General features: G+C 61.7%; 1 protein-coding gene across 6 annotated transcripts in view; it reads right to left on the bottom strand.

Annotated features, from left to right (window-relative positions):
* Positions 1–16,328, bottom strand: part of LOC123027997 (phosphodiesterase 4D interacting protein) — a 63,017-nt gene extending 46,689 nt beyond the window's left edge. For 3 of the 6 annotated variants that reach the window (XM_044439399.1, XM_044439397.1, XM_044439398.1), the window contains exons 1-4: positions 16,202–16,314; positions 11,543–11,592; positions 10,172–10,290; positions 4,846–4,956 (exon numbers count right to left, since the gene is read on the bottom strand). In XM_044439399.1, the coding sequence (XP_044295334.1) occupies positions 4,846–4,956; positions 10,172–10,290; positions 11,543–11,573 (261 nt within the window). In that variant the 5' untranslated portion in view covers positions 11,574–11,592; positions 16,202–16,314. Of the gene's footprint in view, positions 1–4,845; positions 4,957–10,171; positions 10,291–11,542; positions 11,593–16,201 lie in introns of all 6 variants that reach the window. The other 3 variants (XM_044439394.1, XM_044439396.1, XM_044439400.1) reach the window with 2 other exon arrangements.
* Between the last annotated feature and the right edge of the window lie 2,954 nt (positions 16,329–19,282).

Here is a 19,282-nt window from a genome sequence, read left to right as displayed (position 1 = left end):
TTTTGAAAAAGCCTTCCTTGAGTAGCTTTTTCTGCACAGCTCAACATTTCTGCCCATTCTGAACACAGTCCAGCCATCAGAATCATGCTGGGACAACTTGCTGTGGCACGCTTGTCATCGGTTTGCCACCACTGCTCTATACTTTTTGGCACCAGGCTCAAACCATTTCCTCAATATTTGATTGCTGAAAATTCATGGCTTTAGTATTATTGCTATAGTTTTGAATATCACTGTAATTATGTCCTGGTTTTCATTTTGGATTTGATGCTTGGTTATTTTTATATCTTGGAAACCTTCCGGAGCCCAAGGCTAAGGGACAGTACAAACGAGGTCGGAAGAAATGGCTAAGCCAACACGGTAGGTTGCAGAGCACACCGGCCTCAGCAGGAAGGCCCAGTCAGTAGCCGGGGAGAGTGCCGGGGCCGTGTGGTGGGGGCTTCAGCGGAGGTCCTGCAGCTGGTGGGGGAGCCACTGCCCACGGGGAGGCCTCCCCCAGCTGGGGCGGCTTTTTAAGGCACCCTTTGAAGTGCTGAGCGCTGCGGACACCACGGGGTGCCGTGGAGTGCCGGGCGTCTTCCGTCAAGCCCCTGCTGCAGGCACCCAAGAGCGCTGCGGCTGTGCAGGCAGCGAAGACCCGAAGGCCATGCGTGGGCCGCACGCTGGAGCCGGCTGCCACAGCTGCACGCGGCTTCTCTGGCCGGCCGACGGCGAGCCTGGTGGGGAGCAGAAGGCATCGCCTTGGAGGACCACGGGTTTTGTGTAGGTCACAAACTGAAACCGGATGAGCATGGATAATTCCAGATGTGGGATCCAGTAATGGACCGTGTGTTGCTGCATAAACGATATCCTGCTGGTTTCAACACGACTGACTGGGTTATTGCCCGTGAGCTGCAGCGAACTAGAAGCAGCGCAGGCTCTGCTTCTGGCCTTGCAGCCACCAAGGCAGAGTGCGATTCGCCCCCCAGCCAGACTGGACAGGGCGTGGAGGGGCCCGCTCTGCATGCACGGTCGGAAGTCTGGCTGGCAGGGGGATGGAGCCCACTGGAGAGCAGCGGTCCCACTTCCCTGACGCTGAGCACGCAGCTTGGGATGCGCACAGGGGCACTTTACATTCTGACCAGTTCAGGGTAAATTCTTTAAATCTGCAGCAGGCTGTGATTAATCCCCATTACACGAGTCCAAGAGTGTCCCGGGACTGGGGGTGGGGCTCGCGAAAATTGCCCCTCCCGCTTTGCCAGTCGCGGGGGGACGTCCCGACGCCTCACCCGGCGTCCCCCTCCTCTGCTCCCCAGGATGCTCCAGGCTCGGTGCTCCGGAGCACTGGCCTGAAGGTGGTGCAGCCAGCGAGCGAGCGGCGCTCCCCCTCCTCGGCTGGGCAGCATTTCTCCCTACTGCAAACAAGGAAGGGCACGATGAAGGGAGGAGCGGCCGAGCTGCATCGTGACCAGGTCCCTGGTGACACCCCATAATCACAAAGCACGCTCCACCCCACAGGTGGCCACGCACAGGCCTTGCCTCGCTCGCTCGCCCCTCCCGTCCCCCATGCGCTGGCTTGAGCACGGGAGGGAGCAAGCGCCTCACGTTACGCGCATCCCCGAATAGCCGCCGGAGCCGCTGACTGCATGGCTCCCTGTGGGGAGCGGGGCCGGCTGCCCCAGATGGAGCACCTGGCCTGGATGCCCCCGCCCGCCTGTTCTGTGGCCGTGGCCCCCATTCGGTGGGTGGGAGGAAAGGAGCACGTGCCGTGGGGGGGCGGGAGCACACAGCCAGCCCCTCGTGCGCTTCTTGCCGCCAGGACGGCCAGCCGAGGTTTCACAGGGCCTTGGGGCTCCCCAAGGCACGGGGCAAGCGCCCTGCTGGCCAGGTGGCCGTGCTCCTGGGCCGCATCCCGCCCTGCGACACGGCACGGGCTGGCGTCGGCTTGCCTCTTCCTCCCTTTGCTGCCCGGCGTGCAGCTCCCAAGGACATGCTCCCACACACACGGAACGCAAGACGCCGTCAATGAAGCAGCACTGAAATGCCGTGCAAGGAGCCTGAAGTAGATAAAGCAGTTCGTGGTCTAAAAATTCCTCACAGAGAGCAGAATAAAATCGGGCAGCTGGAAAAATCAAGACTCCAAAAGAGGGGTTGAAGGCCCGCTCCGCAAGGCCGGCCCCCAGGCAGCCACGTGGCTGGGGGGGCAGGGCAGGGCAGGGCAGGCCGGCCACAGCGCCCCTCCCCGAGACGGCTATTTATAGTGCCCCTACCTGGCAGCGAGGGGCGATTGGCCGGCAGCTGCGGCACGGAGGACAACAGCCGGCAGGGCCCCGGCCACCGGCACGGGGCTGTCCGCAGCACCCACTCCACTCGGCCAGCCGCCCGGGGCTCTCCGGCACCTTTGCTCCGGCCCTGCCAAGTGGCGTCGAGCACCAAAGAGGGTAGCCGGCTGTGCCCCGACCCCAGAAGAGGCCGAGGCCCACAGCCCCGTGGCAGCAAGCCCGGGGTGCTCTCAGCCCCACAGTGTTGTGCAGCCGTGCCGCTCTCTCCTTGGCAGGCGTCCCTGCCAGCACACGGCTCCCGCCTGCTCCCTGCCCGGCCCCGTAGGGAGAGAGAGGCTCCGAAGACCTCCAGGCAGGCCGCCCACCACACAGCACCGGCAAGCGGGGGCAAGTCCGTTTGGGAAATGCAGCTCCCAAGTCTGCCAGCCAGCCAAAGTGCTCCCCCACCCGATGCGGAGCTTGCGCACAATGCGGCGGGGAAGGCGGGTGCTGGGGTAGCGGTGGGGACCGCCCCAGCCAGTCAGCGCACAAACCTCCCCGGGGCTTGGCCCATCCTGCTCAGCTGCTCCGGACAGGACGCCGAGGGGGCGTCTGGCCTAACCTGGCTCGGCTCTCCCCAGGCTTTCCCTCCCGCCCCCAGAGGGGAACGGGCGTTTGCAGGTTCACGCACTTCTTGCAGGATTCCCTCCTCCACAGCCGGCCGGGGGCTGGAGGACAGGTGTCCTCGTCCTCTGAGTGTGGGTGGGAGGGGCGAAGTCCCCCTGAAGCGCTCCGGGGGCTCGCCGGCCACCCGCTCGGCTCCACCAGCCGGGCTGCTCCATTTGGCATCGCCTGTGTACTTTCACACTACGGAGATGTGGCCGGCAGAGGCTTGGCTGGCGGTGGGGGAGACAACGCGCCATCAATGCAGCTCTCCCATCCGCCCAGTTTCATGCCGCTGGGCAAAGCAGGGGCATGTTTTCCAACAAATAGTCATGCTCTCGGTTACGTGCAATCCATGTGGGCACCATGCCCCCCCTCTGCTCAGTCCATGCTCCGGTCGCCCCGCACACGGCCCGGCGTGGGACGGGGAGCAGGTGTGCAAACGGTGCCCCGGCCCGCCAGGCTCGCCCACCACGGTTCTGGGCTCCTCTCCCGCAAGCGAATGCGGCGGCCCCTCCGGGCCCCTCCGGGCGCTTGGCAAGCCCACGTGCCTCAGCCAGGGCAGACGCACAGACGGGAAGCGAGGCTCTGCTGGGGCCCGGGGCGTACGGTACGGAGTCTCTCAGCATGGCTGTTCCTCCCCCGAGACGGCAGCATTCACTGGCTGCCTCTGGCCATGTTTTTGGACAGCTCTGCTCGCCCACCTGGGATCCCCCGGCCGTTCAGAGGCAGACCTCACGGGCGCGGTGGACGTGAGCGCCTCTGCCTGCAGAAATGCCATTTTGTGTGGCTGGGGGCGCTCTCACGAAGCTTCGGTTTGGCAAACTGGAACCCTACGACTGTTCCCGTCTGTTCCAAGACACCCCCTTAGGACACCCCCTAGAACAGGGGTGGGCAACTTGGGGGGGTCTTAGGGCCAATTTCTGCCACCACTCACTGCCCGATTCAGGGGTGCAGCGGCAGCAAGATACCTGGGGCTTTGCTGCCAAATGTCACGGCAAGCCACTATCCGACCCTTCCAGGGCTCTGTGGAGACCTGCCCCTGAATTCATGCAGGAGAGACGTGGGCCTCCCAGTTGTGGAGGATGGGGGCTCCGCGCAGTGGGGGGCTGCTACTGTTCAGAAGAGCTTTCCCACCATCCGTGACCTTTCCCTCGAGAACCAGAGACGAGCCCGCGCTGCATTTTTGCGGTATCTGCAGATGGGCATTGCATGCAAGAGAAACAGGCGCGCTTATCGGCACCGCAGCGCCAGCTCCCTGAAGCGCCTCTCCAAAGGCCCCTCCGGCCAACTCAGGGCGGCTCACACACCAGCCTTCTCCTGGCTCCCGCAGCCTCCCTCCGAGGCGTTCGCTTGAGGGGCCGCCCGTGAGGCAGGGCAGCTCGTCAGCTGTGGCCACCGGGCACGAGGGACGCCAGTCCGGCGCCTTGCCAGGAAGCCCTTGCATGCAGGGCGTTTGACATGCCCAGAGCAATGGCCTTCGAAGGCGAGAGCAATTGCCCATGGCCTGCATTCCCACATCCTGTTTCTGCCCCCTCGGGATCTCATTCCCCAAGCGGCCAACAGCAAAGCCCGCCGATTCCGCGCGCCCTTGCGCACCACCTTATTCACAAAGAGAAGCCGCGCAAAGCCTGCCCCGCCGCAGCCGCCCCCAAGAGGCGCCTCTGCGCTCAGCCTCGCCCCCCGGCACTCCTGCCACCGCCCCCACTGGTTCAGGCACCCGTTTCAGCCCCTGCAGGGACGACGCAGTGCCCCCCGGTGCCCCCGCACGCTCCTGGGCTGCTGTGAGACGGGCCCGACCCCCCCCAGCCCTGCTCCCCGGGGGCAAAGGACGGAGCGGCCTGCGCTGGTGCCACGCCGGCTCTTGCTCAGGCCAGGGCACGCTCAGCCCCCGCACTTGCAGCGGCCGGTGGGGCCTCGCCCCGTCTCTGCCCGGGGAACCTACCCGCCGGTAGACGTCCTCCCTGCTGGCTTCATACTTCTGCTGCATACGATCCTCCAGGAAGTAGATGCGCAGCTTGAGGCTGAAGTTCTCCTTTTTCAGGTCGCTGAGGTGCTGCGACAGAGCGCGGTGCCCGTTAGACATGGCCGGTGGTCCATGGGGTGGAACTCTCACACCCCCCTCATGGCAGTAACATCGTGCGGCTGCGGACGGAAGTGAAGCCCCCCGCACGGCTGCAGAGGGGCCGCCGGGGTGGCCTCCCGAGACATGGGGCCGGGCTCCGCGTTCTGGCCGCCAGCTGCCCTGTCGCTCTGCGGCCGCCGCTCTGCTCAGGGACAGAGTGCGGCTCACTTTCCTTTTTTACCCCGGGAGGCATTTGTGGAATCCCTGGCAAGAGGCTCCTCTTGCAGGGCACACATGGTGTCATCCGAGCTGGGCCGAGCCGGACAGAGCGGAGGGGGCGCCGCAGCCGCACTGTCCCCTCGTGGCCGCCCCCGTGGCGGCAGGAGGTCGGAGGCTCTGGGGAGGGCGAGCAGTGTGGCTGAGGCACGGTGTGACGGGGGGAGGGGGAGCCCTTCAACGCCCCCCAGGACCAGCCTGCACCTCAAGGAGGGAGAAGCTCCTCGCCTCACTCCCTTCCGCGGGCTTGGCAAGGGTTAAAACGTCCATGAAAGACCCCCACCTCATCCTAAGCAGCACCGGGGGGGGGGGGGACAGGCAGCCTGGAGGTCTGAAAAGCCGTGAGTGCCAGGCCATCCGGGAGCCTCTCCTGGCTGCCCCCACTTTGGTTCAGGCCTCACCCCGAAATACACGGCCAAGGTTCTGCCCGCCCCCCCGGTGTAGGGGCAGCGCCCTTTAGATTAAGGCAGGGCCACCCTGCTGGCCTCACGCTTTGGGGCTCACGGGCGAACAGGGGGGGCCCGGGCAAGGAGCGCCCCGAAGCGTGTGGTCTGCGCCTGCCAGCGGAGCCCAGCGCAAGGCGGGCCGGGACTGGGGCTGCTCTGGCCTGTGGGGCGAGGGAAGGCAGCAGGCAGGCCAGCAGCCCCTCCTGCAGCTGCCGCTTCCCGGGGCAGCTCCCCCCGGCCGCCTTCTCCTGGGGGCTCCCGTGCAGCCCGAGCAGCAAATGCCCGCTGGCTCTCCAGAGGGGAGACCACAATGGGGCCCCCGAGCGGTGGGGGGGGGAGCAAAGCCAATGCACCCCTCCTGTGACTTCGTGGAGGGAGCGAGGACAAGCACGCAGCAGGCCTGCCCGGTGGCGCGTTAGCTGAAGCGCACATGGATTAGATTCCTTGGCCAGCCTGGAAATAGCGGCCCTTCCTGACCACACACTGCAGCTGGAGCAGTGCGAAAACACCGTGCCTTCAACACCGTGCTTCTTCCTCGGGAAGGGTCTTTGCATTGCTTTTCCTCTTTTCTTTATCATGGAACCCCATAAAAACATATAAAACAAAAAGCATTAAGCATCTGAAAATACTTGCTGGTGGTGTAGAAAGGACTCCCCAGCCTTCAGTGCCTGGCATTCCGTTCATGGTAAGTATATTTCTCACACACCAGGAACTTGCAGGCACCCATCTTCCCCTGCCTCCTGCAACCTTGCTGACTGACTGACCCACATTTGGCACGATCTCTTGTGATATGTCTCTTGGGACAAGCATTCCCAGGGAGGCAGCAGACTCAAGCAATGCCTAAATTCCCAATTAGGAAACACACCTTGGGGTAATTATCTACAGCAGACAGAAGTTCCAACTTTGACCAGTTGATAGACAAGCCAACTGGAAGTCCACAATCATTATGTATCTACATCAAAGAGGGAACACACACAAGGAGTTCCAAAATAAACATTTGGCACTGAAAAGTTTATATTCAAACATGCTATGCACAACCCCATCAGTATTAGAATGTTGGTAAATCAAAAATCACTATGGAAAGAGGATATCCCTGCCTAGTGCAGGGAAAGTAAAATAAAAGAACACACAATCAAATAAAAAACCCTGAAAACCTGACAAGATCCCATTTGTTCTGAGATTTTAAGCCATTTCAGAAACACTGCAGGAAAAGTAAAATTTCTCGGTTCAGCAAAGATACCTGTGCAATATCGAAGGCCTTCGCACCCAGAGGGGTCACGGCAGCTGCACTGCTCTTGTTTAGTCCCTGTCCGATGAACGTCCCCACTGACAAGGGAAGGTGACCAGCACAGGTAAGCTCTTCATGGATCACTGCCTTGTCGTGGCAAAGGGGCTTGCGTAGCTCAGTGAAGCTCTGGGCTGTGCCGTGCGGGGCCACCCAAGACGGACAGGTCATAGCAGAGAGCTCTGGCAAAAGCTGATCCACTGGAGAAGGAAATGGCAACCCACTCCAGTACCCTTGCCATGGAAACCCCACGGACAGTACCAAAAGGCAGAAAGATATGATGCTGGAAGATGAGCCCCGCAGGTTGGAAGGTGTCCAATATGCTACTGAGGACTAGTACTAGTAGCGCCAGAAAGAATGAAGCGACTGGGTCAAAGCCGACAGGACACTCAGTTGCAGATGTATCTGGTGGTGAAAGGAGAGTCCGATGCTGCAAAGATCTATACTCCATAGGAAGCTGGAATGTAAGATCCATGAATCAAGGCAAGCTGAACGTGGTCAAAGAAGAGATGACAAGACTGAACTTCGACATCTTAGGAAACAGTGAACTAAAATGGACAGGAATGGGTGCATTTAATTCAGATGACCATCAGGTATACAACTGCAGGCAAGAATCCCTCAGAAGAAATGGAGCAGCCTTCATAGTCAGTAAAAGAGTAGGAAAAGCAGTACTAGGATACAGTCTCCAAAATGACAGAATGATCTCAGTTCGAATCCAAGGCGAACCATTCAGCATCACAGTAGTCCAAGTCTATGCCCCAACCACTGGTGCTGAAGAGGCTGAAGTTGACCGGTTCTGTGAAGGCCTAAAACACCTTCTAGAAATAACACCAAAAATGATGTCCGTATCATCCAGGGAGATTGGCATGCTAAAGTAGGAAGCCAAAAGATAACCGGAATAACAGGCAAGTTTGGCCTTGGGGTACAAAATGAAGCAGGGCACAGGCTGGTAGAATTTTGTCAAGAGAATACGATGGTCATAGCAAACACTCTTTTCCAACAACCCAAGAGACGACTCTACACATGGACATCACCAAGCGGTCAACACAGAAATCAGACTGACTATGTGCTCTGCAGCCAAAGATGGAGAAGCTCTATACAGTCAGTGAAAACTAGACCAGGAGCTGACTGTAAAATTTAGGCTAAAATTGAAGGAAGTAGGGAAAAGCACTAGGCCACTCAGGTATAACCTAAACCGTATCCCTGATGAATATACAGTAGAGATGACAAGGAATTAGATCTGATAGACAGAGTGCCTGAAGAACTATGGACAGAGGATTGCAACATTGTACAAGAGGTAGCAACTAAAACCATCCCAAAGAAAAAGAAATGCAAGAAAGCAAAATGGTTGTCTGAGGAAGCTTTACAAATAGCTGAGGAAAGAAGGGAAGGGAAAGGCAAGGGAGAAAGAAAAAGATACACCCAAATGAATGCAGAATTCCAGAGATCAGAAGAGATAAGAATGCCTTCTTAAATGAACAGGTGCAAAGAAACAGAAGAAAACAATAGAATAGGGAGGACCAGAGATCTCTTCAAGAAAACTGGAGATATGAAGGGAATGTTTCATGCAAAGATGGGCATGATAAAGGACCAAAATGGCAGGGACCTAACAGAGGCAGAAGAGATTAAGAAGAGGTGGCAAGATTACACAGAAGAACTATACAAGAAAGAGCTTAACGTCCCTGATAACCACGTCCCTGATAACCACGATGGGGTGGTCATTGACAGTATTCCAGCTGAGCTATTCAAATCCTAAAAGACATGCAGTAAAAGTACTACACTCAATATGCCAGCAAATTTGGAAAACTCAGCAGTGGCCACAGGATTGGAAAAAGTCAGTTTACATTTTGATCCCAAAGAAGGGCAATGCCAAAGAATGTTCAAACTACCGCACCATTGCACTCATTTCACATGCTAGCAAAGTTACGCTCAAAATCCTACAAGCTAGGCTCCAGCAGGATGTGGACCAAGAACTACCAGAAGTACAGGCAGGATTTCGAAGAGGCAGGGGAACTAGAGCGCACATTGCCAACATAGGCTGGATCATGGAGAAAGCTAGGGAGTTCCAGAAAAACATCTGCTTCATTGACTATGCTAAAGCCTTTGACTGTGTGGATCACAACAAATTGTGGCAAGTTCTTAAAGAGATGGGAGTACCAGACCATCTTATTTGTCTCTTGAGAAACCTATATGTGGGTCAAGAAGCAACAGTGAGAACTGGACATGGAACCACCGATTGGTTCAAAATTGAGAAAGGAGTTCGGCAAGGCTGTATACTGCCGCCCTGCCTATTTAACTTATATGCAGAGCACATCATGAGAAAGGCAGGGCTAGATGAATCACAAGTTGGAATTAAGATTGCCTGGAGAAATATCAACAACCTCGGATATGCAGATGATACCACTCTCATGGCAGAAAGTGAAGAGGAACTAAAGAGCCTCTTGATGCAGGTGAAGGAGGAGAGTGCAAAAGTTGGCTTGAAACTCAACATCAAGAAAGCTAAGATCATGGCATCTGGTCCTATCACTTCCTGGCAAATAGACAGGAAGAAATGGAAGTAGTGACAGATTTTATTTTCTGGGCTCCAAGATCACCGCAGACGGGGACTGCAGCCAATAAATTAAAAGACGCTTGCTCCTGGGGAGGCAAGCTATGGCAAATCTAGACAGCATACTAAAAAGCAGAGACATCACCCTGCCAACAAAAGTGCGTACAGTCAAGGCTATGGTTTTCCCAGTTGCAGTGTATGACTGTGAAAGTTGGACCATAAGGAAGGCTGAGCGCTGAAGGATTGAGGCCTCTGAATTGTGGTGCTGGAGAAGACTCCTGCAAGTCCCCTGGATTGCAAGGCAATCAAACTGGTCAGTCCTAGAGGAGATCAACCCTGACTGCTCTCTAGAAGGCCAGATACTGAAGATGAAACCCAAATACTTTGGCCACCTAATGAGAAGGAAGGACTCCCTGGAGAAGAGCCTAATGCTGGGAACAGTTGAAGGCAAAAGGAGAAGGGGACGGCAGAGGATGAGGTGGCTGGATGGAATCACTGAAGCAGTTGGCGGGAGCGTGAGTGGACTCCGGGGATGGTGGAGGACAGGAAGGCCTGGAGGAGTGTTGTCCAAGGGGCTGCGATGGGTTGGACATGACTTCGCTACTAACAACATCCACAACAACAACAGGTAAGGCTTTGGGGCCTGCTCACCTGTTCGAAGTCTCTCAGGGTCTGCATCTGTGTGGCACTGCTCTGCTCCAGGCCTCCAGGAGCATGGCTCTCCACGGGGCCCGTCCCCAGGTCGCCGGGAGCCACGGGCTGCGCCGGCACTGTGGAGAAAGCCGCGTCCGTGTCCTCAGCATCCGCAGCAGGGCACCTGTGCCTGGACGGCTTGAGAGGGCCGTGGCGCCCGGTGCCCCAGCAGCCCGGCCAGCAGGCGCCGTGGGTCAGCGCGGGAGACGATGCAGCCAGACCGGGAGCGTTTCTTTCTCGTGGCCAAACGTCATCACAGCTCCAGGCAAAGAATGACCCTGAAAGCTCACACACCGGCACTGGAAAACCGGGCGACACGTGCCTCTTCTCCGGCCAGGCACTCCCCCCATGTGCCAGCAGATGCTGCTCAGGCTGGAGAGGAAGCGCGAGGGCATCTCCTCAAAGCCGCCTCTGTTTCCTCCCACAAAGTGGACCATGGGGATGTCGCAAAGCTGCACGTGGAAAAGGCGATCACACTGTTCACGAGGCTGCAGCCTCTTCCCAAGGAGCAGCATCTCTCCTTGTTCGGAGAAATGCAACCGGGGGGCCATGATAAGGGAATCATATTGAAGGCATGTGCAGTGTGGAGCAAGGAGGGGAAGCAGGTGGATCACGAAACGTTCTGCACTTCAGTTCCCAGAATCCCCAAGCCTTGGTCATGGCAGCAGGGGCAGCTGGGCGCGGAAGTCTGAAAACCTGCGCATGCTTCCTCGTAACACCAGGACCCCAAGTCCTGCAGTGGAACCGAGCCACGGCCGATCCAGCGCTTCGAGTGCGCCGCGCGAGTCGCCTGTGGCATCTGGCTCCACCAGGCGCAGGGGCCACTCTCGGTTCCGAGGCCGGACGGGGCGCGGCACGCGCACGGAGGCAGGCGGCGCTTTTCCAGCGTGGCCGAGGTCCCGTGCTCGGCGGTGGGCTGCCTCCGAGGCATTGCAGGCAGGGCAAGCAGCTGGGGGTGGGGGGGGATGGCTGCCATCCAGCAACCGCGGGATTACTTTGGGGCCCCCCCGCTGGGAACCTGCCCGGTGGACGCTCCATCTCAACCGGGTGGCGCTTGGCACGCCTTGAGGGGCGAGGGGTCCTCAGCCTGAAATGGCTCGTGCAGAGAGCTTTCCAAGCCCCCAGCTCCTTTGTGGAGCCCTTTCCACTCCCCTTCCAGCAGGGGAGGGAAGCGCAGGGGCTGCGACGGATCCCCCGGGGGCACAAGGCTGCCGTGCTGCCCATCACTGGAAGCCTGGCAGCCCCGCAGGTGGCGCCTGCAGGCTCCTTGCACCGAGGAAGCCGGAGCCCCGCGAGCACGGAGCGCCGCTCCCCACGCAGCACCCTTACCCGTCGTCGGAGGCCCCGTCCTCGGAACCATCCCGTCCTCGGTCTTCTTCCTGAGCAGAAGAAAGCATCGGCGAATTAAAGCTGGCGGACGCTTCTGCCTGCAGCGCGCCCCTCCTCCTCACGGGGATGCTCCTCCAAAGCTGCCCACGTTGCTCCGAAGTGCCCCCTGCAGGCAAGCCCTTGACCCACCTCCTTCCACTCTGGTGCTGCCACCAGCACTTTGTCCGGCTTTGTCTCAAGGCCTGCAGCAGAGCCGGCTCAGGTCACCCATGGGTGCTCCGTGCTCCGGATGCCGTTTCCCCCTCTCCAGGGGGCATCCTGGGTAGCCGCTGGTGCCCCGCTCCCCAGCTCCAGGCTCCCCCGCCCACGCAAGGACACCTCGGCTGCAGCCCCGAGCCTGGGCTTGGCACGTTCTCTAGCTGGCGGAAAGAGTGCTCTGAGCAGCGAGCAAAGCGGTCACCCCCCGGCGTGGGAAAGGGAGAAGTGGCCCCTGAATTCTGGGGCTGGGCTGCGGGAAAGCGTTGCCCCGAACTGTCCAGGGGGCTTCAGCTATGGGGCAGTGTAGAGCAGCAATGCAAAGCCTGTGACCGCGGCCACCTCCTCCTCAAGCACGCCCACTTTAATTTTTGTGATTTAAAAAAAAATGACAGAACGGATTAACTTTATTTACATTGAACCTTATGGGGAAATTTGCTTCGATGTACAGGTGCTTTGGATTACAAGCATGTTTCCGGAACAAATTATGCTCGCAATCCAAGGTTTTCCTGTAATTCAATTTAAATCAAATAATAAGCAGCTCCGACTGCACCAGAGATGGACATACCAGAGTCTCCAGCTGCCCCATGTTGGTGCCACAGAGCGCCTTCCAGCGCCGCAGCAGACCGGGTGGGCATCCTGGGAAGACGCCCCGCGTGGCTCCTCGCTGGGGGCAGGCTTTGCGGGCTTCCCAGGGACGCCTCTGAGCTGAGCGAGGGAGTTGGCCCTCTGGCCCTGCCCTGGGGCCAGAGCAGGGAGGCCTCAGGCAAGGGCTCCCGGAGCCCAGCCCCAGCCCAGGGAAGCCGCGGCTCTCTGGGGCCTCTCCCCGGCTGCTGCATGACGGTCCAGACCGGTGCCCTCCAATACAACTGGGGGCTGGTTGTGGGCCACAAAAGGGCCTGCGCAGGAGGGGTCGCTGCTCCACCCCGCCCGTTCCGCAAACGGCGCCCGTCAGGAGCCTCTCCGGTCCCGCCTCTGCCCAGCGCCTCCCTGCCGGGGGATCCCCAGACCCTGCCCCTGAGGCAGCGTGCAGCTGGCCAGGCGGGCCGTTTGGACACCCCTCCCAGGCACGGCCCCTCCAGCAGCACCTTCGCGGAGACAGGAGTCGGTGAGCCCTCCTGGCCCAGGTTCGCCTTCCGTAGGGAACGCCTTCCCAGGATGTCCTACAAGAGCAGGGTTGGACCCGAGGGCCTTCATGCCCCTTCCAGCTCTCCTGTTCTGCGAGAAAGCACTTTCTGTGGGGCCCAGTTGCCAGATGCAAGTTGGCATCTGTGGGTCAGAAGGCCGCCACCGTCCAAGCCACGGGGAACCCCCGACAATGCTCCTTCCGCAAGGTGCTGGAGGGCCCCGGCAAGTCCTGCCCAGCACCCGCTCTGCCCCCCTCGGCCACCTCTGCGGTCCCACTCGCTCACCCGGCTCTTCCTGCAGCCGCCGCCCACCCCCGGCAGGGGCTGCTTGCCATGCCCGCGGCTCAGCTGGGCAGCGGTCGGCCTGTGGGGAGGGGCGGCTGGCCCCATAAGAGGAGGCCGCTTATCCGTGGCACTGCAGGGTGGCTGGAGTTGGGGGTGGGAGGCGCAGGGACAACCAGCCAGGCAGCTGCGGGGGCAGAGCCCACTAAACGAGGGGCAGGGCTGGCTAGCTGCCATGGTGGAGGGGAACTGAGGCCCTGGGGGGCACGGCCTGGACTCGCACCGGGAGCTTCCGCAGCCTGAGCCCATCGAGCGCAGCGGCCTCCGGGAAGGGAGAGCATCCGCGGCAGTCAGGGACCGAACAGGCCCCCTGGACAGACGGTGCCTCCTGGAGGCCTCGCCTTGCTGGTGCCGAGCGGGTGGGAAGGTGAGGCTTCCGCCTAGATCCAGCACTGATCGAGGGATCGGCGGGAAAGGGAAGGCTCTGCGGGGTGGTGCAGCGGTGCCTGGAGCCAGCGTGACTCTTCCGGAAGGGCAGTGAAGGTCATCTCTCTCTGGGGTGACTCAGCTCCGGGACACCACCAGCTCCCATGTGAAAGGCCTCCGAGCCGAGCCTTGTTCTGTGCGTTCTGCGTTCGCTACGAAGCCCAGAACGGACTGCCAGCTCCAGAGCATTCGCCCTCCTGCCCAGGCCATCTCCTGGGCTACTCCCCCACGGCTGCCATTCCCCCCCCCACACCCCTGCAACTCCAGTGTCCAAGCGGGGGACCCCGAGGCCCATCTTCGTGCTGGCCGTTGGCCCCGCAAAGAGGCATCGCAGCCTCCTCCCATGGGCAGCGCATGGACAAGCAGCCGCCCGGCGAGGGCCACGGCCGTGACGCAGAGCGCCCGGGGCTGGGCGGCATCCGCAAGTGCTTGCTCCCGCTGGAAAGGGCCGGCACACCCCGTGCACCCCTGAACCTCCCGGGCTCCTCGGTCTGTGAGGGATTCATCAGTTCATTCACCAGTCGCTGCCACGACACGCATGCGAGCCAGACCAACGGACTGCTGTTTCTGGCTCCCCCCTGCATTCCTGTGCTATCTGATCCCTTTGTAAGAAGCTTCGGACCCAAATACAAAATGCAGGCCTAGATCCCGTAAGAAACCAGAACAGAGTCGAGCCACCGCAGAAATAGTGCTGGCAGGCCAAGCGTGGCCCGCTGCACGTTGACTGTAGGGCGCGGGGGGCATCGCGGAGCTCTGGCGACAGAGCCGGGGGGGGTCCTCCGAAGGGGGCACCCTCCTTGCCCATCTGGCGAGCCTCGTGGCCGGGGAAGCCGGTCGGTCTGGCTGCACGGTGCCACCTGGGTAGGGCTGGCACTCGGCTGTTGATGCGAGGCAGGTCAGCCTCCGCAGCCTCCAAGCCCCAGCCCTCTGCTGAGCACGCGGCCCCTGCACCGACCGACCACCAGCCGGCACCCTGCCCCCCCTCCCCAGGGCACGGCCTGGTTTTCCGCAGGGCCAGGGCTCTTCTATGAAGCACAAGGGGGAACGGAAGCGCCGACGGGGCGCGGCTGGAGCCAGAGAAGGGGCCACGGCTCCCTCCCTCCGGGCCTTTCCCCACTGCTGGGCAATTGCTCCTCCCCAGCCCTTGCCCGGCACCAAAGCAAAGTCAAAATCTGCGAACAGCATTGTACAAAAACACACAGAATGTTTGCAGAAGACAACTAGTACTAAAACGCAACGCTCAAAATACTACCATAACTCCGTATAAACAAGCTTCAATTAAGTGCTTAAGAAAATACCAGTTTGGTGAATAAGGACTATAAAACCCACAACTGGTGTGCCAACAGGCAACACAGCCGAGCCAGGCTGCATCCAGAACATACGGTACGGCCCCACCTGAGCCGCCTGTGGCCCGAGCGGCGCTGCTCGGGGGGAGGCCGCGGCGGCAGCAGCAAAGCCGGAGGAGCGCGAGCACAGCCCTCTGGGCGCCGCGCCGCCGCCCCCTCGCCCGCCGGGGGCTCACGCCGCCGAGGCGGGCGCCCCTCCCCGTGCCCTGCGGGCGCCCCGTCCCCTCCGGCCGCGGCGCCGCTTCCCAGTCAGGCGCCCGGGATGCGCTTCGCCGGCTCGGCGAGAGGCCCGCGGGTGTGTGAGTCACGCTCAGGCGAGTCCGCGCGCGAAGCAGCTGATCTCCTCGGAGGCAACGGGGAGCCGCGCGGGCGGGCGGGCGGGCGGGCGGGAAGGCGCGGGCGGCAGCGGCCGGGGGCTTGCGGCTTTGCGGCTGCCGGGCTCCGGCTCCGGCTCCGGCTCGGCCTCTCCGCGCTGCGCTTCCCCCACCAGGCGCCACCATCCGGGGCAGCGGCCCGCCCGCAGAGACAGGCTGTGCCAGCCGCACGGAGGGGCCGGCGCGCTCCGCGGGCGCTGCCCCGCGGCCGTCGGGCAGGCGGGGGCTTTACGGGCGAGGCCGCCCAGAGAGGGCGACGGGCGCAAGGCGGGGACCGGGCAGGCCCTGAGGCAGCAGGCGCGGGGGCGCCGAGGGGAAGCCGCCCGCACAGGCTGCTCCCGCTTCGCTCAGGGGAGACGCCCGCACCCCCTACCGCTTCCGCGCCCCCAGAAGGGCTTCTCGCTGCCGGCTGCTGGCAAGCAGGAGACCGAGACCGGGACCTCGCAAAGAGCGCTCCCCTCGCTGAGCTGGCGACCTCCGCCAAAGAGCAGGCAAGCAGCTGTCCCCGTCAGCAGCAGAGGCGCATCTTCGGAGCACCCGGCGAGGAGTCACAAGCCCCCCAACGACCGTCCAGCCGGCTCGGGATCCGCTGCCGGGCAGGGCCCCCGGCACAAGCGGGGCTTCTGTCCGGGGAGCGCAGGCTCCGAATTAAAGGGCTCCCCTGCCCGCGCGGCGCAACAGCTGTGCGCTCAGGCATTCCGGACTGCGCTATTCTCGGCCGCAGCTGCAGCCGTGAGCCCTGCGGTCTGGACCGGAGCAGGCGGAATCCTGCACTGGCCGAGGACGGACCGTGACACCAGATGCTCAGGAACAGCAGGCAGGGGGCCCAAGCGCGCAGCCACCGAACTGGCCTCCGGCAGGTTTCCCAGAAGCAGTTTTCCGGGCAGAAGGTAGGGCTGCAGGAACCGCGGAGGGGGATCTTCACACTCTTCCCCTCCCAGCCGTTTCTCCGCTGAGCAGAGCTTTTGTCCCAAGCCACGCTCCCTCCTCACTGGGATGCAAAGCAGGCTGGAAAGGGGCTGGCAGGAGGGAGGGCAGAGGGCTGGGAGGGACCGGGTGGAGCCGCCTTCCCCGCAGGGCTGCTTGCTCACCCTGTCAAAAGGTCACCTTGGACTGGATCCGAGCATCTCACAAAACTTTTCACGTGGCCTGTCCAGAGAGAGACCTGGCTTGTTCCCATGATGCAGGAAAACTGCATGGAGGAACGAGCTTTTTACGCATTTTGGTTTCATTAACGATGGAAGACCCCTGCAGTCTTCAGCCCCCCAAGTCAGGGATGAAGGCCTCAGCACCATCAGGCACTCCTGAAAGGGATGTGCGTCTGGATGCTTCCGAACCCATTCCCGCAGTTTCAGCTGCCGCGTCTAACCCTTTCAGTTGCAGAAGAGGAAGCGGCACACGCAGGCCCTGCCTGAAGCCTCGGCTTTAGTGCAAGGGAAAGGAAGCCTGCTCTGGTCCCGGTGGTGAAGGCATTCGCCGGATGGCACAGGGCCGCCCCACTCGGCTCTTCCAGGGCAGCCTGGAGGAGCACTTGGGCCCACGCAGCGCGTGACAGTGGCAGGTCCTCCTCCGCACCTGGAAGGGCCATCCCTGCGGCGGAGGGAGGCAGCCGCCTCGCGGAGAGGGCCTGGCACGCTCCCGCTCAGCAGGACGCCCACTGCCCCGCCAGGGTGTGGGGCCCTCGCCCTTCTAGTGTGGCCTGGCACTGGACCGCCGGGCAGCAGTGCAAAGGAGAGCAGGCCGGGCACCACGCCGACCCCCGGGTCCCGCCACCATTCCCCAAAGCAGGAGGGCAAAGCCAGCGCCGCAGCCAGCCCTGCACCCCCATCCCTTGGGGCAGGGCAGCTCCGGGCATCGCGCCCAGGAGCTCGGTGTGGGGCCAGCCCGGCAGGCTCAGCTACATCGCCGAATTCCCAGGCAAAGACGTGCAGGGGGCACACGGGTGGCCATTAACGGCATCTCCGCGTGACATGCAGGCCTGCACCGATCCCGATGGCCACTACCCAACAAGGGCCCCCCCCAAAAAAGATGCGGGTTCAGTGAGCTGCTGCCTGCGGGTTGCGGTTCAGTGAGGCCGAGCCCGAGGCCAAGGCAGGCACAAGGAGGGCGCAGGGCGCGCTGAAGAGGTGGTGCACGGGGGGGGGGGGGCCCCCCGGCGAAAGGCCCCCGGGGGAGGCGGCGGAACCATGGGGGGGGGGGGGGGGCAAGGCTACCCGGGCAGCGGCTCCTGCACCAGGAGGCATCTGTGGAACTTCCACTAACTCAGGGAAGAGACAAGCAAGTAGCTCTGAGTCCGCCCATGCGCAGGACGTTTGCCGCTGAGTAACACTGCCCTCCTCCAGAACTTTTGCACTGAAGCAAGAAGGTGCTGCTGCTGCTGCTGCTCCAGGCCGGCCGCATCTGGCATCTCCCGAGTTTCAAGAGATGGTGGTGCTGGGATTCTAGAACAAAAGCATTTACTGATTTGATCTGTTAGTTTCTCAGTATCTTTAATATCTTTGCTTTTAGAATATATTTTAAATCCATTCTGCCTGTCTTTCGCTTACATGTGATCTCACTGTTACTCTTGAATTTTCCCAGGAGATTAATTATTTTAACATAAAACATCTACACTACAACGCTTAGGCTGAGAGTGTTCTAAGCCAAGCAGCATTTGCATTCTGAGGTAATCCTTGCACTTACCAAGGAGTAAGTCTTACTGGCATTCTCAGGGTCGTGACATTGGGACAATTTTGCCCTGCAGAACCCAAAGGGCAGCACCCGAAGGCGCTCCCAGAGGCACCGCACCTGCAAGCTGCTCCTGGCAAAGGAGGCGCCACATTCCCGGGGCATCCCCACCCTCATCCAAAGGGCGAATGTCCGCGCCGTCTTTTTATTAGCTGGGGAAACGACTGACCCAGCCAGAGGCTGCATTTCCTCAGCCTTCTGGCCACCCTCGTGTGTGCAACGCTTTCCGGCTCTTGCACACACAATCCAGCCACTAGAAAGGGCGTCGAAGAGCGGAAGGGCTTTGCTCCTTCGAAATAAACAACTCCAACGGCTACGGACCACCTACGCGTCCTTCTGCAGGGAAAGTCCAGGCGACCAAATTCGGCGAAGTCCGCGCTCCGAAGGCCAGGCCGCCTCGCTCCCCCTTCGCTCTTCCTCCCAGCGGGACGAAGCCGGGCTGCTTCCCCGCACCCGGCGTTCTTCCCGGGGTCATCCGCGCACTTGCAGGAACGGCTGGCCAGCGGCGCCTGAGGGTCTCCGTGAGCTCCGCAGCCGGAGGCGCGACACGCCTGCGGCCTCCAGACCCACGCCGAGGAGCGCTTCGCGGCTCCAGGGCTTCCCGCGCCCGCGGGATTCCGGCTCCCCAGCAAGCTCCCCCCTTCCGTCATTCCTCTTGCCGCAGAGAGTCCGTGGGCGCACCGGCAGCACCGCCACTTCTGCCCGCTCATGCCGGGAGCCCTCCCTCGGGAAGCCCCCCAAGGGCCCGAGGGCCACGGCTGCAAGGCGCGCGCTCGCCGGGAAACGCTCCCGCGGGCAACGGAGCCAAGAGGCAGACAGCATCCCGCCCTCAACCCGGCCTCCTCCCGTTCCTGCGGGAGCCCCGGGCAGGCCCGTTCCGAGCGCACCCCGGCCGCGCGACGCAGCCGGCACCGGCCAGACCACAGCGCGCAAGGAAGCGCCAGCAGTCCCGGCGATGCGCGGCGGCAGGCTCCCGAGCGCGCGCGCAGCCTGCGGGCAGGCTCCCCTCCTCCCAGCGGCCGCCCCCGCCGCGCTTGCCCCGCAGACGCGCACGCCACGCAAGGCGCCCTCGCCAGGCAGCGCGCCCGGGGCCCGCGTCCGAGCCGGCGGCGCCCCGCTCCCCCCGCGCGCACTCCCACATTA

Source organism: Varanus komodoensis, unplaced genomic scaffold, assembly GCF_004798865.1.
Source record: "Varanus komodoensis strain SLA01 unplaced genomic scaffold, ASM479886v1 scaffold34_3, whole genome shotgun sequence".
NCBI classification, from domain to species: domain Eukaryota; kingdom Metazoa; phylum Chordata; class Lepidosauria; order Squamata; family Varanidae; genus Varanus; species Varanus komodoensis.
The sequence above is the reverse complement of the archived record's forward strand: the minus strand, read 5'-3'. Positions and strand labels throughout refer to the sequence as shown.